At 44.7% G+C, this 16,924-nt stretch overlaps 1 protein-coding gene across 2 annotated transcripts in view; it reads right to left on the bottom strand.

Annotated features, from left to right (window-relative positions):
• PHLPP1 (PH domain and leucine rich repeat protein phosphatase 1) overlaps positions 1-4,733 on the bottom strand; it is a 288,094-nt gene extending 283,361 nt beyond the window's left edge. For both annotated transcript variants that reach the window (XM_021930200.2, XM_003919671.5), the window contains exon 1: positions 2,900-4,733. In XM_021930200.2, coding sequence (XP_021785892.2) covers positions 2,900-4,496 — 1,597 coding nt within the window. In that variant the 5' untranslated portion in view covers positions 4,497-4,733. The remainder of the gene's footprint in view (positions 1-2,899) is intronic.
• Positions 4,734-16,924: the final 12,191 nt, after the last annotated feature.

Here is a 16,924-nt window from a genome sequence, read left to right as displayed (position 1 = left end):
TCTTTCAGGCAAAATTCAAGATGTCTGATTTTAAAGGGATATTACTTAAGTAACTTCAGATAAAGTTAATTAAAATTTCCCATATCTTAAGTCAGCTAAGAGAATGGTGGCCTGGGAGATGCTATAACAATTTTCAAACTAAGTTTTCGTTAACAACTCTGTAATTAGATAGTATCTTTATCCAAGGCCTTCTCGTTCATTAAAGACTTTCATTTTACTTTACCCAGATAAATATTTAAATATTCAAAGCAACCACAAATGGCTTTCAAAGCCTCTAAAAAACAACCCTAGTCAGGTTACAAATACTAAAATTTAATAGAAAGGTGATCTTCAAGAGAGTAGACCCTCAAAACAGTAGATAAGCTCAAGTTAAATGCAGAAAAATATTCAAAAGAATATGAAAGCAACTTCTTAGCTATCCTTAACCCCAACTATGCATAAACAAAACAACATGCAGCAATAAATTTAAAAATAAGTTATATATAAAATTACCAATGGGGTACAGAATTTTCAAAAACCCTGTAAAAGATATCATCTAAAACAAACATTAATTATCCTCTTCCTACAGAAAAAAACTACTACCAAAATGTAACTCTATCTTGTTGAGGTGTCCTATATTCTGTTGGAACACAGAGATCATTTCTAGGAATCACTTCCAGTCTGGTGCAAACCTTCACTATATGTGGAGTCCTGACAGTGGTTCCGTAAGTGAGATTACAGTTTTGTTCATCAGTAACTGAACTTCTTCGCAAAAATTCAAGTGGATTCACCATACACTAAATTTTGTTCTATGACAAATGAATAACAGCAGAGATGTGTGGTATATTAACTGAGGCTTAAAATGAGATCAACTTTGTTTAAAAGCCAAAATAAGCAATTAGACAACTTTGCAACAATCAGGCATCTTTCTTCTAGGACACCTGTACACTGGCTTCATGTTCAAGAATAGAGTGGATACTGTGTGTGGCATCCCCCACACATCTACTCAGATGTGTGAGTATATGTAAGCATATACTCAGAGGCATACATGCATTTATGCTGTGCATATAGAAATAAGGCAGTAAGTGCAGAATGAGGTAACAATTATTGCTTTTCATAAAGGACAAAACGAAAAGATTAAACGATCATGCCAAACATTTAAGATTTAACCAGGAAAGACCTGTCATTTTAATATTGAGATGAGTTTTGAAAAAAAAAAAAGTGTTTATTACCCATTAGAATGTTTTAGACACTCTTGAAGAGAATCAAAGAAAAATAAAGATCTAAATTTTGTAACTGTGACACCCAAAACCTTTCCATGGACATTTATCACAATGGACATATCCATAAGCAAACTCTTTCCATGTAAAATTTGTTCAAACTCTATTTAATACGTCCCTTGTTTTTATATACAGTTCCTTCCACGTAGTTAAAGGGCACTTATTTTTAATGCTTTTGTAAAATAACAATATTTTACAAAGAATTAACGGAGAAAAGAATACAGCTGTTGATCTTACATAAAAAATCATCTATTTCCTGGACCATAAACTTTAAAAGCCATGTCATCGAGTTGGCAAATTGTCTTCAGATACTGCAGATGCTACTGTATTATGATTTGGTTTTCTTTACAAGGAAAAGATTCATCAGAAATCCACTTAAATTTCAGAAAAACTTCCAAGAAATTTAAAGGGCATCTATCTCACCAGGAATCCTGTCAGTCTTGCATATTTCAATGTGGGAGTAAAGATGTAAAGATTTCTTCATGCAAACTAATTAAACTGCCACTGGGACACAAGCTGGACCAAAAGACATTAAATTGTAAAGAATGGCTACAAATCAGTGGAGTTACAAGTATGATTCTTTTTCCACCACCACCTACAAACTAAAAACCTAAAGTTGGCGAAGATATAACACTCCTGATTTAATTTTGCTATGAGAACTTTATTTTAAATAAAATTCCTTATCACTGAGAGCATAATTATTCAAACCAGAGGAGGAAAGGGATGTAAACTACTTAGAAAACTCAAGTACAATATCCAGGATCTATAGCTCCTGAATTTAGTACTAGCCAAGTCTTTAGCCAAAAGAGAAATATTACATGGATCACCCCTAGTCAAGAATTTGATAATGTACTGAAAAAAGACGTGGGAAAACTTTAGGACACATGTGAAGAAACAGTAACCACTTAAATCCTTCTTGTGAACCCTCCTGCAAGTCGTATTGCAGTGGTCAGTTCTGACTATAAAGGCTGGAAGAAATGAGAGAAACAGGAAAAAACATTTTTTTTTTTAATGTAAGACAAACTTGCAGACGAAACAGAAATCGAGCAAAAAGGCGCTGGGGAAAAGTATCAGTTAAAAAGGGGCCCTTTTGTCAGATTTCTAATGAGGGCTCCGTGGGTAATTTATGAGTGTGGCAGAGCTAAATAAACAAAGGCACCAGTTGACAAGTCAGGAGCTCCCGGTGGCACACACAGCTAGAACGCTGAACTGGGCAGTCAAATGCAGCCAAGAGTGTTCTAGCATTTTTGTTCTCATTTCTTCGGTCCGTCTTATGCTCACGTGACAGTTTACCTGAAATCCCAAACAGCCTAAAACCCAACAAACCCGAGGAAGCACCTTTATGGTTAAAGGTGCTCTTGCCGCTTTCAGGGGGATCTGCTTCCTGTACTTCCTGGTGATTCAGCCACCTCTTTGACATTGCTTTCCAACCTCTGAGCCCTCAAGATTGATAAAACACGCAGATTTAAAGATTGCTCAATTTAGTATACACAGACTGTATGAAAAAGCTGTAAAGTTTAAGACAAAGACACCAGGACCCGCACTTACTCTTGGGTTGGGCAAACTGACAAGCAATTTGAATCACTCTTCGGCCCTCGGCAGCGTTTGCACCCACCCGTCAAGGCAGGTGACTTCCTTACCTGCATAGAAGCGGATGAGGCAGCCAATCTCCGAGTCCATGCCTTCCTCCTGCACCCTCCACAGCTCCCCAAATCCCAGTTGGAAGAGGTAGTCATTTTGGATCTGCAATGGCTTCTCCTCCGCCTCCAGGCGCCGGGTGGTCTCTCCGTGGAGCTGCACGTACAGGGTGGGCGGCGGGGGCGGCGGAGCCGCCTTCTCCGCGGTCACCCCGCTCCTCCCGGGGGTCGACTGGAGGCCTCCCGAGGCCACGAATGCCGCCGCCTTCTCCTCGCACGGCCCCTCGCGGACGGCCCCGCCCGGGCTGTCAACGGCCCTCGGGGCTTTCTGCTGCGGCCGAGGCGAGGAGGCCGTCTGGGGAGGCGGGAGGGGCTGCGCGGAGCGGCCGGGACGGCGAGGCTGGCCCGGGACCCCCGTCGGGGCTGAGGCTGCGTCGGCCTCGACCTCTTCCGACGACGACGAGCCGCCGCCGCTGCTGTAGGGGTCCAGCCGGTCGGATACGCTCTCGGCGCTGGGACTCAGGCTGAAGCTCTCGGTGTCGGAGGCCACAGGCCGCGGGGCGCGGGGAGAAGAGGCAGGGCCCCCCACGAAAGGCTCGCCGGGGCTGGAGTCCGAGGGCGCGGGGCTGGCACGGCGCGACCACCCGCCCGGGACGCCGGCGGGCAGGGGTAGGTCGGCGGGGGGCGCGCGCGGAGGACCCCCGACGGCACCCGGCGCGCTCCTCGCGGGCAGCGCCTCCGAGTCCCGCGGCTCCGGGGGCGCGAGCCGGGGGCCGGCCTCGGGGGGCGGCTCAGCGGGCTCCCGGGCGGCGGCAGCTCCGGGCCCCTGGCCCAGCACCTTCACCACGCCGCCGCCTTTGTGGCCCAGCTGCAGCAGGCGGGCGGCCACCTCGCCGGCCGTGGTGTCCAGTGTACAGAGCACCGGGCGCAGGTAGGTCGAGGCCATGTGGCGGTCGAAGACGTGCACGCAACCGCGCTGGAGCTGGTGCCTCACCCAGTCCCGGTCCGACGGCTGCAGCTGCAGCGTCTGCCGGTGCTTCAGGAGCAGCGTCTTCCTGTCCAGGCTCCGGGTGCACAGCGACGCCGAGGCCGAGCAGGAGGCGGGGAGGCCGGCAGCGCCGGGGGAGTGCGAGGCAGCAGCGGCCGAGGACGACGACGACGACGACGACGACGACGACGAGGCGGCCGCGGCGGCCGCGGACAGATTCCTCTTCAGCCGCCCTCTCCTCAGCAGGAGGGAATTGGCGCCGCTGCCGGCCCCGGGCACGGGGGCAGCCCCGCCGGCAATGGGCTGGGGCGCCCCACGCCGCCTCCTGCGCCCGGCACCCCCTGCTCTGCCCGGCAGCGGCCCCGGCGGCGCCTCGCCCGGGGCCTCTTCCCGCGCCCCGCCGCCGCTGCCGTTCCCGCCGCTCGGGGCCGCCGGGGTCAGCGCGGGCTCCGGACTCCGGCCGCCCCCGGCAGCCGCCGCCAGAGCCGCCGCGGCCGCTGCTGCCGCCGCTGCCGCTGCAGCTGCCGCAGCGGCGGCCGCCGGAGCCGAAGCTCGGTCCTCCCTGCCGGGCTCGGGGAGTCGCTGCGCCGTGGCCGCGGCGGCGGGCTCCATTGCAGTGGGGCTTCGCGTTTCCCCCCCAGCTCCGGAGGCAGCAGGCGGAGAGGGAGGCGATGAGGCGGAGGTGGGAGACGGCGACGGCGCGCGGAGAAGGGAGAAGCCAATGGCGTTCGGCGCGGTCGTTCCAGGGGATTATGTGGCGATTCGAAGCATTCCGTCGGTGTCTCAGTGTTCCATCCCGCGCGCCCGCCTCGCCGCCACCGCCCCCCCGACACACGCCCTCCCCGCCCCGGTCGCCGGCTCCCCAGCGCCGGCCCCGCCCGCTCCCCCCGCCTCAACCCGGCGAACCAGCCGCGGATCTGGGCTCATTGAATATTAATCACCCTCCGGGAGCGGGAAGGCGGGAGGCTGGCAGGGCGGGAGGGCCGCGTGTGCCTCATGAATATTCATCGCCGGCATGACGGCATTCCAGGGAGGAGTGGGGAGAGCCGGGGGATGGCCGGAGGCGGAGCTTCAGGGTAAACAAACGTGACGCGTACGTACGGGGGCGGGGTGGGGGGCAGTTTCCCGGGAGGTTCCTGAGCCGGCCTCGGAGAGGGCGGTGAAGACAGAGGCGCGCGGTACACCTTGGGAGTTGTGGTTCTCGTCACGGTACCGGCAATCCCGAGGGAGACATGGTGGACTACAAGTCCCAGCGGTCCTTTGGCTGTGCTCCTCCTGGCCGGCAGCAGCTGGCCATGGCCAGTGAGTATTGTGCCCTCTGCCGTTGAGCTCTGTGCCAGAGTTCTTAATGAACAAGAATGCTCATGTTCATTAACTTGTATTTTACCTGCACTCCAGCTTGCCAGATGACTTTTATTTTCCCTACTAATTAAAGGTGAGGACTTTCAGGGACTCTAAACAGTACGAAGGTCCCAGGTCCCGGTCCTCACCTCTGCCCATTGTGTGAGATAGAGATACACACCCGTCACACCACAGCATCACTGGCAGTCTGAGTGGGCCAACCTCACTTTTCCCCCACTTTTTCAACACCCAGGAAGACAGGCAGTGTCTGGGAATTCTAAGTGAGGCTGTCGTTGAATGTTCTTGTTGGAAGGCACAACCCTAAACCTGTCCTCTCCCTCTCCTGTATCTGAAAAGGAAAATGGCAAAGGACTGAGGTTTCATTGTTCCCCATTGATCTTGAAGTTTGAAGTAGTTTAATGACACGGAAAGCACTGGAAAGTAGAAGAAGCATTAGAATGGAGTATGAGATGGGCTTTTTCCATGTGTTCTCTCTTAACGTCTTCTCTGTTTTATTCTTTCATCATTCAGGAAAAAAAAAAAAACTTTTCCACTGCTACAATGTTTAGTCGTGGTCTGAAAAGTATTTTTCGTAAGTTGAATCAATGTTGTAAGCTGGACTAGGGCAGTTTACTATTTAAAAGAATTTAGTACACCTTTTTAATTGAATTACCATTCCCGCAATTGCTTTATAATTCGGGATTTTTTTTTTTCTTTTTTTTTTTTTTTTTTGCCACAGAGTGGGTCTGTCGCCCAGGCTGGAGTGCAGTAGCGCAATCTGGGCTCACTGCAACGTCCGCCTCTTGGGCCCAGGTGATTTTCCCACCTCATCCTCTGAGTACCTGGGACTACAGGGCGTGCCACCACGCCTGGCTCAATTTTTGTACTGTTTTGTAGTGGGCGTGGGGAGTCCCTTCATGCTGCCCCAGCAGGTCTCTAGCGTGAGATTACAATCGTAAACCACCGCGCCAGGCCCTAAATCTGGATTTTCACATGTGAAACTTTTAAACAGTTTTAAACCACATACTATCCAGGACCTGTTTTAACCTCAATAAAGTGACTAAACTTGCAGATGAAGAGTGAAGGGGGTTGGAGAGAGAGACCAAATGGAACTTAGAGCAAGGAAAGGCCTGCTTAGGTTATCACAGTTTCATTCAACAAGAATGAAGAAGCTATGGAGATAAAAATAAATATTTCTCAATGATTTTTTACATTCTTGATGATTTTCTATATTTTCATTTAAAGTTTCACCCCTTAGCCTCATGAATCTATTAATAATATGTATGTTATTTAAATTCAATCAACAGCAACACATTAAAAATTAGGGAGATTGCAAGTTCTCCTAAGAGTGATAACATTTTCAAGTCAATTAATTTAACAGATAATTACAAACATTTATTATGTACAAGTCACCGTGTTACAGCAGTTGAATAAATCACACTGTCCCTGCCTTCATAGAGTTTATAGGTTAGAAAGAAGAACATTCAAAAAATGACATAGAAGTACAGAAGGGGGAAATACGAGGTACCATGGAAATAGACACAAAACAAGGGGAACGAACCTAGTCTAAGAAGTCAGGCAATAGAGACGAAAGTTTAAATGAAATTTTTTGGAATCAATTAAAATGTGCATTTGTTGAAGGATCAGTCTCTGAAAGAAAGGAAAGAACCAACGAGGTAATTATATTGAGATAACTTTCAACTACACTGATTTATATTGTGCCTTCAGTAGCCCCAACACAAACTATTTGTTCTAGAAATTGAAAGAATATTCTTTTAATTTAGGCATCCTTTAATAAAATTTAAACAACAAGGCACATGTTAAATTTCAGTACTAAAACGTGAAATTTGTATACCTCTTTATATTCCTTAGTTGATTTCCTACAAACCCCTTTATATTTATTTATTTTATTTTTATTTTTTCTTTTTTTTCAGTCGGAGTTTCGCTTTGTCACCCAGGCTGGAGTGCAGTGGCGTCATCTCAGCTCAATGCAACCTCCGCCTCCCAGGTTCATGCAATTCTCCTGCCTCACCCTCCCAAGTAGCTGGGACTACAGGCACACACCACCATATATGGCTAATTTTTGTATTTTTAGTACAGACAGGGTTTCGCCATGTTGGCCAGGCTGGTCTTGAACTCCTGACTTCAGGTGATCCATGTGCCTTATGTGCCTCCCAAAGTGCTGGGATTACAAACGAGAGCCACCATGGCCGGCATGTTTGTTTGTTTGTTTGTTTATTATTTTTTGAGATGGAGTTTCACTCTTGTCGCCCAGGCTAGAGTGCAATGGTGTCATCTCAGCTCACTGCAACCTCTGCCTGCGGGGTCCAAGCAATTCTCCTGCCTCAGCCTCCTGAGTAGCTGGAGGACTACTGGCACATACCACCATGCCCAGCTACTTGTAGAGATGGGGTTTCACCATATTGCCCAGGCTGGTCTCAAACTTCTGACCTCAAGTGATCCACCTGCCTCCGCCTCCCAAAGGGCTGGGATTACAGGCATGAGCCACCATACCTAACCCAGAATGTTTCTTCTAATCATAAATTCTGTCACCATTGCTCCTTCTCTAAGAAAATATAATACCGTATTGTATCCACCTATGGTTCCTATTATTTAACATTATACAATCACCATGACTCTGCCTGTTTATTCTCTAGGAATTTTGTTTACTCTTTGAAGGTATTTATAACTAAAACACATTTTTCAAGGGGAAAAAATTTGTACAAAAAACATTACTCAGGCTGGGCGCAGTGGCTCACACCTGTAGTCCCAGCATTTTGGGAGGCCGAGGTGGGTGGATCACCTGAGGCCAGGAGTTCGAGACCAACCTGGCCAACATGGTGAAACCACGCCTCTACCGAAAATACAAAAAATTAGCTGGGCATGGTGGCAGGAGCCTGTAATTTCAGCCACTCAGGAGGCTAGGGCAGGAGAATCGCTTGAACCCAGGAGGCGGAGGATTCAGTGAGCCGACATTGTGCCATTGCACTCCTCCAGCCTGAGCAACAAGAGCGAAACTCTGTCTCAAAAAAAAATAATAATAAGGACATTGCTCAGAGGATTTAGTATCCAAATAATGGGGAAAAGGGGACTGGAGAGCCATCATACACTCCTGGCAGATAGGGACTTGGTAGCAGGGGTACCTAATACTAAGTGGTATTGGGAGGAGGCAGGAAATGAACAAGATGAATCCTGTTACAGTATCTCAACATAAAGAAGAAGGAAATACATTCCTACCTCATAAAAACAGTGTTTGGAGGGGTGGGGATCTAAAATACAATTTTCCTGGATTTCATGCATAGAGTTCATAATCTGAAAAATGACGTATTCCATTGTATGCCGAATAATATAAATCAGAGCTAAGGGGAGAGCAAAAGGGTTGGGGTTCACTGTGTAATCCTTCCCTTGTTCTAACCCAAGCCCCCAATGATGTTACTAAGCTTGGGGCAAGAGAAGAAACAGAAAGAAAATGAGAGTTCCTGAAGAGTAAACAATCCCTTACCGCCAGATCAACTGGATCCTTGTAGTTGAAAGAACAAATTGATAAAGGGCAATGAAAATTGTACTTAGAGCTTGCTAGTATTGTGAAACATCACCCAGACCATCTGTGCCAATGCACTCTATACAATTTATCCAAATAAGAAAAAGATTTCAATAAAAGACAAATGTGTTCCAGACACCCATGAAATAGCAGCTTCTCCTACTTAAAAGTGGAGTGGGGAATACACCAGTATCTTAAAACCGCATGTCATGAATACCCCCCTTTAAAGTGTTCCAAATGTACATTCTAATACCACATTTCTGACTAACCACACTTTCCAAAGAGTCCCATTTTAAAATGCTAAAAGATAATCCTGAAAAGAAACATCAGATGCAAAAGTTGTAAATCCTGATGCCAACTTGTTAAAATATTTTCACAGCTAAGTTTAGAAAAGGAGAACATAATTTTCAATTTATTGCCACAGTTTACTTTATGCTGTGTGATTTATAACTGACTTGCTGTGATCTGCATCTAGGTTAATTCTGTTTGAATCCTTACAACTAAGATAAAAGAAGTCATCTTTGGTGGTTTCTTTTCTAATATAAGCAGTTGGAATTTTAATGGAGGCATAAACTGATAGCTGGGATGATTTCAGTCTGAGTTGTTAAGGGCTCAGCTGTGTCCAGAAATAAACTCAGAAAGATGCAATATTCAATGTAATACATTTAGTTCCTACATTATGAACAAGGGATCTAATTATAGTTTCACATTTTTATATCCCTTGAGCTACTAGTGGTTTACCATGCCTAAATTGTTCACTGTTTACTCATTCTTTTTTACTATGAGGGACCCATTTAGCAAATTACTGCTCTAGTGCACTAAATGGGCCCCAGGTGGCCAAACTGAATTAATATGTTCCCTGTTCACTGGCAGGATGAGACCTTATGGTCTCTCTAAAGTCTGACCCCTCCCCCGTGAAATTTACAATTTGAATTCTATCAAGAGCTTGGATTGCTACTATCATTTTAGGTAGTCTGTTTTATAGATATGGCTTGATAGCTTTTCAGATTTTAGTGCACACTTTTTAATCCCATAATTCTTTGTCTTGTTCTTATTTCTCACATCCTGCCTCACCAAAGTAAACAGATGTTCCATACATGGCAACAATAAAGTTTTAGAACGGAAATACAAGAGGCATAAACCCACCCCAATACCCTAACAATGTAAATTACCTGGGACATTCATCGGACAAGTACTAATTTTTTTTTTTTTTTTAAGTAGAGACAGGGTTTCACCATGTTGGCCAGGCTGGTCTCAAACTCCTGACCTCAGGTGATATACCCATCTTGGTCTCCCAAAGTGCTGGGATTACAGGTATAAACCACCGAGGCCGACTACTTCCTGAACTAACTTTTTTTTTTTTTTTTTTTGAGACAGAGTCTCGCTCTGTCGCCCAGGCTGGGGTACAGTGGCCGGATCTCAGCTCACTGCAAGCTCCGCCTCCCGGGTTTAGGCCATTCTCCTGCCTCAGCCTCCCGAGTAGCTGGGACTACAGGCACCCGCCACCTCGCCCGGCTAGTTTTTTTTTGTATTTTTTAGTAGAGATGGGGTTTCACCATGTTAGCCAGGATGGTCTTGATCTCCTGACCTCGTGATCTGCCCGCCTCAGCCTCCCAAAGTGCTGGGATTACAGGCGTGAGCCACCACGCCACGCCCAGTCTACTTATTGAACTTTTAAGTGTAGGTATCATTCATCCTAAGTAAATAGTACAGACAAAAATACCTGACTAATGAAGCCTATTTATAGGCATTGGCATTAAAAAAAAAAAAATCTTCAATTAAAATCAACCTATTCTCTTCCGTTGTACAGATAATTTTTGTTTTGGGCAAATGGGATACATGAAAGTCTATATATACAAATTACATATTAGAGTATAAATATTTCTTCTCAAAGTCTCATTTATTATTTCCCTTATTAATGAAATAATCATATAATTGTTTTAAGTACTTCCACAATATGAATACATTTAAAATACATTAATTTTAAAAATTAATTGATACCTAGCTTTTTAGAAATTTGGATTCTCACCTCACACAAGCACCTAATACCTGTTTGCATGAAGATTCTTATCTAGGCCAGGCACAGTGGCTCACGCCTGTAATAACAGTACTTTGGGAGGCCAAGGTGGGTGGATCACCTGAGGTCAGGAGTTTGAGACCAGCCAGGCCAACGTGACAAAACCCTGTATCTACAAAAATACAAAAATTAGCCAGGCATGATGGCTTGTGCCTGTAATCCCAGTTACTCGGGAGGCTGAGGCAGGAGAATCACATGAACCTGGGAGGGAGAGGTTGCAGTGAGCTGAGATTGGGCCATTGCGCTCCAGCCTGGGCTACTGAGCAAGACTCCATCTCAAAAAAAAACACAAAGATAAAAAAGATTCTTATCTAACAAAAATCTATCCTACATCATCCCAAAGCATTTCTTCTGATTCTTCCATGACTAAAAAGAGAAAAGTATTCTCCAGATAATGATTCCTCCATACTTATAGTCATTAATTATACCATGAAGAAGCAGTGTGGATATTCTTTTTTTTTTTTTTTTTTTTTTTTGTCCCATTGTAGAGAGGTTTTAGGAGACTCCATCAGTCCCTAGAAATCTTGCTCTTTTCCCTTCTACTCCCTGCCACATCTAGTGGTCTGGACTCCTAAGCTTATTAGTTTCCTGGGGCTGCTGTAACAAACCGCCATGAAATGGGTGGCTCAAAACAACAAAAATGTATCCTTTTGTTACTGGTAAACTTGAGGGCCTCAAAAGATGGGGTCTTTCCTCCTTCATTGCTGCAAAGCCAATACACAACTGAAAGTGAGTATCAACCAGAGCAAGGTTTATTCTGTGGCTGGGGAATGAAGAAGTGGGAGCATGGCTGGCAAATCACCTTCTCAACTAGTGCAGGGTGAGGGGGCTAAAATGTAAGGCTTCTTAATGAAGGAGCTGGACATTAAAACAAGGGGAGAGGCCAGGCGTGGTGGCTCACACCTGTAATCCCAGCACTTTGGGAGGTCAAGGCAGACGGATCGCTTGAGGCCAGGAGCTCGAGACCAGCCTGGACATCATGATGAAACCCCGCCGCTACTAAAAATACAAAAATTAACTAAGCATGGTGGCGTGTGCCTGTAATCCCAGTTATTTGGTAGGCTGAGGCAGGAGAATTGCTTGAACCTGGGAGGCAGAGGTTGCAGTAAGCTGAGATCGCACCACTGCACTCCAGCCTGGGCGACAGAGTGAGACTCTGTCTCAAAAAAAGTACTATTTTGGCCGGGCATGGTGGCTCACACCTGAAATCCCAGCACTTTGGGAGGCCGAGGTGGGTGGATCACCTGAGATCAGGAGTTCGAGACTAGACTGACCAACATGGTAAAATTTCGTCTCTACTGAAAATACAAAAAAATTAGCCAGCATGGTAGTGGGCGCCTGTAATCCCAGCTACTCAGGAGGCTGAGACAGGAGAATCACTTGGACCCAGGAGGCAGAGGTTGTAGTAAGCCAAGATTGCACCATTGCACTCCAGCCTGGGCAACACAGCGAAGCTCAATGTCCAAAAAAAAAAAATATATATATATATATGTACTATTTTTAAAAGGATATTTTAATACAAAAAGTAGGAAGGACAGATCTCAGCATAGAAAAAGTGGTCCTTCAAATCGAACAAAGTTAACTTTATGAAAAACTTCTTAATATGTCCTTTTTTTCTCTTCTATTACCACAAATCAAGAAAAATGCCATCCCAGGTCAGTATCAGATCTCAAGCTGGCATTTGAGAATCAGAACCAGAGCTCCACAGGAGTCCCTGTCTCCAGCACCGTAGTACTATTCCATAGTCAGCACTGGATGTTCACAGTAAATACAGAGCTGTGACTTTCAAGAATTTAGCAATTTACAACCATCTGTTGCCATATGTGTCAAAATTTTACAAAATATGACCACTGCCTCCTCACCTCATAATATCTGCGATCTTACCCATATCTCTGCTGTAAAATTGAGATGGCCGAAAAATCAAGCAGAAGGGCTCATACTCAGGTGGGTGCATTAAGTAATAAATCAGATAGAGTGACAGTGGCAATGGCACAATAACATTCTTAGTCTCCTACACATGCCATAGTTTGAAAAGCAGTGCCATGTAATATTTTTAGGAAGTTTTATAATGTTCAAGGTTAGAAGTCAGAAGTCCTGGTTCTAAACTCCCTAGCTAAGTATGACCTAGAGAAGACATTTGACCTTAAAGAGTTTTTTCTTACTATTTGTATAATAAGGGATTGAACTACATAGTATCTCTAAAATCTCTTCTGGCGCAAAGAAATTTCTAATTCTGACTCAAAGCAAAACTGTCTAATTTGGAATATTGACAAATGTTTTTATTAGTCACAAAGTGGAAACCTTCACATTTAGATGTTATCATTTTGAAATAAAAAGACTTTTCATTTTTATTTATTTATTCTTATTTTTATTTTTTTGAGACAGAGTTTTGCTGTCACCCAGGCTGGGGTGCACTGGCACCATCTCGCCTCACTGTAACCCCTGCCTCCTGGGTTCACGCCATTCTCCTGCCTCAGCCTCCTGAGTAGCTGGGACTACAGGCACCCACCACCATGCCGCCTAATTTTTTGTATTTTTAGTAGAGACAGGGTTTCACCATGTTGGTCAGGTTGGTCTTGAACTCCTGACCTCAAGTGATCCACCCACCTCCATTTCCCAAAGTGCTGGGATTACAGGCAGATCCACTGCATCTGGCCTAAAATAAAAAGACTTTTAAGACTTTTTCTTGTCATTTAAAAGAATTGTTAAAGCATTTAGAATAAAGCAGGTTTATTCTGATGTGTATGAAAACTGCTGGGTTTTTAGACCCTGAAATATGAATTTGTCACTAATAGGAACTAATTCATGACAACAAGATCCACAACTTCAGATCCCCAAACTCCAGTGTCTGTATCAGTTTCCTCTTTTATGGTTGTGGATGTGTATAGATATAAATCTCGTTAGCACAAAGTTAGGTTAGCTGACAGAAGCTCAACACATCAGCTCATGTGAGTACATGGGCCCAGGAGATGCAGACAAGGGTGTTGATAGCAGTAGTAGTTTGCCATGCCCAAACTTGGGAGTCACCCAACTATGCATCAACAGTAGGATGAATCAAGAAACAGGAGCATAGTTCTACCTTGCTAATATGGCAACAAAAATGAAGAAGTTTAAATTAAAGTGCTAAGCAATATGAGTGAATCTTTTTTTTTTTTTTTTTTTTTTAAGATGGAGTTTCGCTCTTGCTGCCCAGGTTGGAGTGCAATGGTGCAATCTCAGCTCACTGCAACCTCCACCTCCCGGGTTCAAGAGATTCTGCTGCCTCAGCCTCCCAAGTAGCTGGGATTACAGGCATGCACCACGACAGCCGGCTAATTCTGTATTTTTAGTAGAGATGGGGTTTCACCATGTTGGCCAAGCTGGTCTTGAACTCCTGACCTCAGGTGATCCATTCACCTCGGCCTCCCAAAGTGCTGGGATTACAGGCGTGAGCCACCGTGGCCAGCTGCCATACAGACTTTTTAAGTGTTAACAAAAATAAAGAAAAAAAATACTTGAAAATATACTATCAGAGGAATTGTAGAACATTGAACACATGTATAAATCATTCCTCAGTCAAAGCTTAGTCTACTTCTTCCATGCATGATGTGTCATCGTCTCCTTTGAAGGGTGGCATTTCTTTCTCAGCTGCACTGGTGTTTCTCTACCTCTTTGAGATGTATGTAAATATATATATATATATATGCCTCTTGCCAGCTTTACTACCCAGGAATGTCTTTATCAAGGACCCAGGATCCACCTCTTTGAAATGTAATCAACAAAGCAGATAGTACCCCTATCTCCTCAATGTGGGAGGATGGGAGCCTAACGTCAGTGAGTGTTGTGCTCCCACTTGGAAAACTACCTCCTATCACAAAGATAGGAGGAGTTTACATTCCAGTTCTTTTCTTTATATTTTTTTGAGAAAGACCTCACTCAGTTGACAGGCTGGAGTACAGTGGCACCATTATAGCTCACTGCAGCCTCAATGTCCCAGGCTCAAACGATCCTTGCACTTCAGCTTCCTGAGTAACTGGGACTCCAGGTGTGCACCACCATGTCTGGCTAAAGTTTTAATGTTTTTAAAAAAAACCATGTTTTTGTGTGTAGAGACGAGATCTCTCCATGTTGCCCAGACTGGTCTCAACCTCCTGACTCAAGTGATCCTCTCGCCTCAGTCTCCCAAAGTTCTGGGATTCCAGGTATGAGCCACTGCACTCGGCCCAGTACTCCTCCACTTGCTCACCCCAACCCTTAAAAAACCCTACTGTCTTCTGCTTCATTGGAGTTGAGTTTGGACTTAGCTCTGGTCTCTCTCCTCTATTTCAATAACCTTCGATAAAGTCTTCCTTCCCTGTTTAACTTTGTCTGGGGCAATTTTTGCTTTGCTAGGGAACATCTACTTTCTGATTCTTGCCCAACTTTTAAACAAATTATAATGTTTGCACATTGGCAACATGCTTGTAAATAAGAATTACCCTAGGAAAGAATTGGACATAGATTCAAAGCTGCAAAAGCAGACACTTAAGAAATGTGACTTGATAAGAAAGGCTTCCATTCCCCTAAAATATCTCCACAGCTTCTCCACTAGCCTCACTTGAGTTGAAATGGCCACATTTTGATAAAGAGATGGAAAGACCAAGATTGTCAAGGGTGAGAGAGAGAGAGCTCATCACCTTTAGGGGACAGTTAAAATGCCATGGGACACCCTACCAAAAAATTAATTTGAGATGGATCTTAGATCTAAATGGAAATATAAAATAACAAAACTTCTGAAAGTTACCTTGGGGTAGGCAAAGGTCTTAAGACACAATAAAGCTCTTAAAAAAAGAAAATATGGGCCGGGCGCAGTGGCTCACACCTGTAATCCCAGCACTTTGAGAGGCCGAGGCGGGCGGATCACAAGGTCAGGAGATCAAGACCACGGTGAAACCTGGTCTCTACTAAAAATACAAAAAAGTAGCCGGGCGTGGTGGCGGGCACCTATAGTCCCAGCTACTTGGGAGGCTGAGGCAGGAGAATGGCAGGAACCTGGGAGGCGGAGCTTGCAGTGAGCCGAGATCGCGCCACTGCACTCCAGCCAGGGGGACAGAGCGAGACTCCGTCTCAAAAAAAAAAAAGAAAAGAAAAAATGGTAAATTAGTCTTTTTTTTTTTTTTTTTTTTTTTACCATTAATAACATCTTTTTTTATCAAAAGACAACACCAAGAGAATGAAAATGCAAACCACAGCCCACTGGGAGACAACAATTTCTATTCAGGATATGTAAAGAACTCCTACAAATCAATAAGAAAAAAATCAATCCCTTCAATTAACAGGCAAAACAAACACTTAAACATACTCTTCACAAAAGAAGATCTCAGAAAGCCAACCAGCTTGTGAAATGGTGCTCATCGTCACTGCTTATGAGGAAAATACAAATTAAAATGCCCTAAGATACCCTTACACATCTTTAAAATTAATAGAGTGACAATACCAAATGATGGTAAGATTGTAGAGCAACTAGAACTCTCATACATTCTACTCTGGAAAACTGTTTGATGGTGTTTACTGTAGATAAACATCTGTCTGCCTGATGAACCAGAAATTCCACTCCCAGGTGTGATACCCAAGGGAAATGAGTAGGTATGTCCAAGAAAGAAAGAAAGAAAGAAAGAAAGAAAGAAAGAAAGAAAGAAAGAGAGAGAGAGAGAGAGAGAGAGAGAGAGAGGGAGGGAGGGAAAGACAAATATATGAAGATGCACAGCAGCTTCACTCATAAACATCCCAAAATAGAAAACAACCCAAATGCCCCATGAACAGGAAAATGGAAAGATAAATTGTAATGTGTACTTAATTGTGCAATAGAATACTACAACACAATAAAGAACAAATTAATGAGACATGCAGCAACATGGATGAATCTTAATGCTATTATATGGAGCAGAAAAAGACACATGACCGATATTATAAAAATTCTGTGTTAGGTTAAGAATGAAACTGGCCCGGAAGGCCTTGGTGGCTCAAAGCCTGTAATCCCAACGCCTACGGAGGCCGAGGCGGAGGCGGATCTGCAGGTCAGGAGATCGGGCACCGTCTGGCTAACTGCGATTGAAACCCGTC

The sequence above is a fragment of the Papio anubis genome, chromosome 19 (genome assembly GCF_008728515.1).
Source record: "Papio anubis isolate 15944 chromosome 19, Panubis1.0, whole genome shotgun sequence".
Classification (NCBI taxonomy): domain Eukaryota; kingdom Metazoa; phylum Chordata; class Mammalia; order Primates; family Cercopithecidae; genus Papio; species Papio anubis.
The sequence above is the reverse complement of the archived record's forward strand: the minus strand, read 5'-3'. Positions and strand labels throughout refer to the sequence as shown.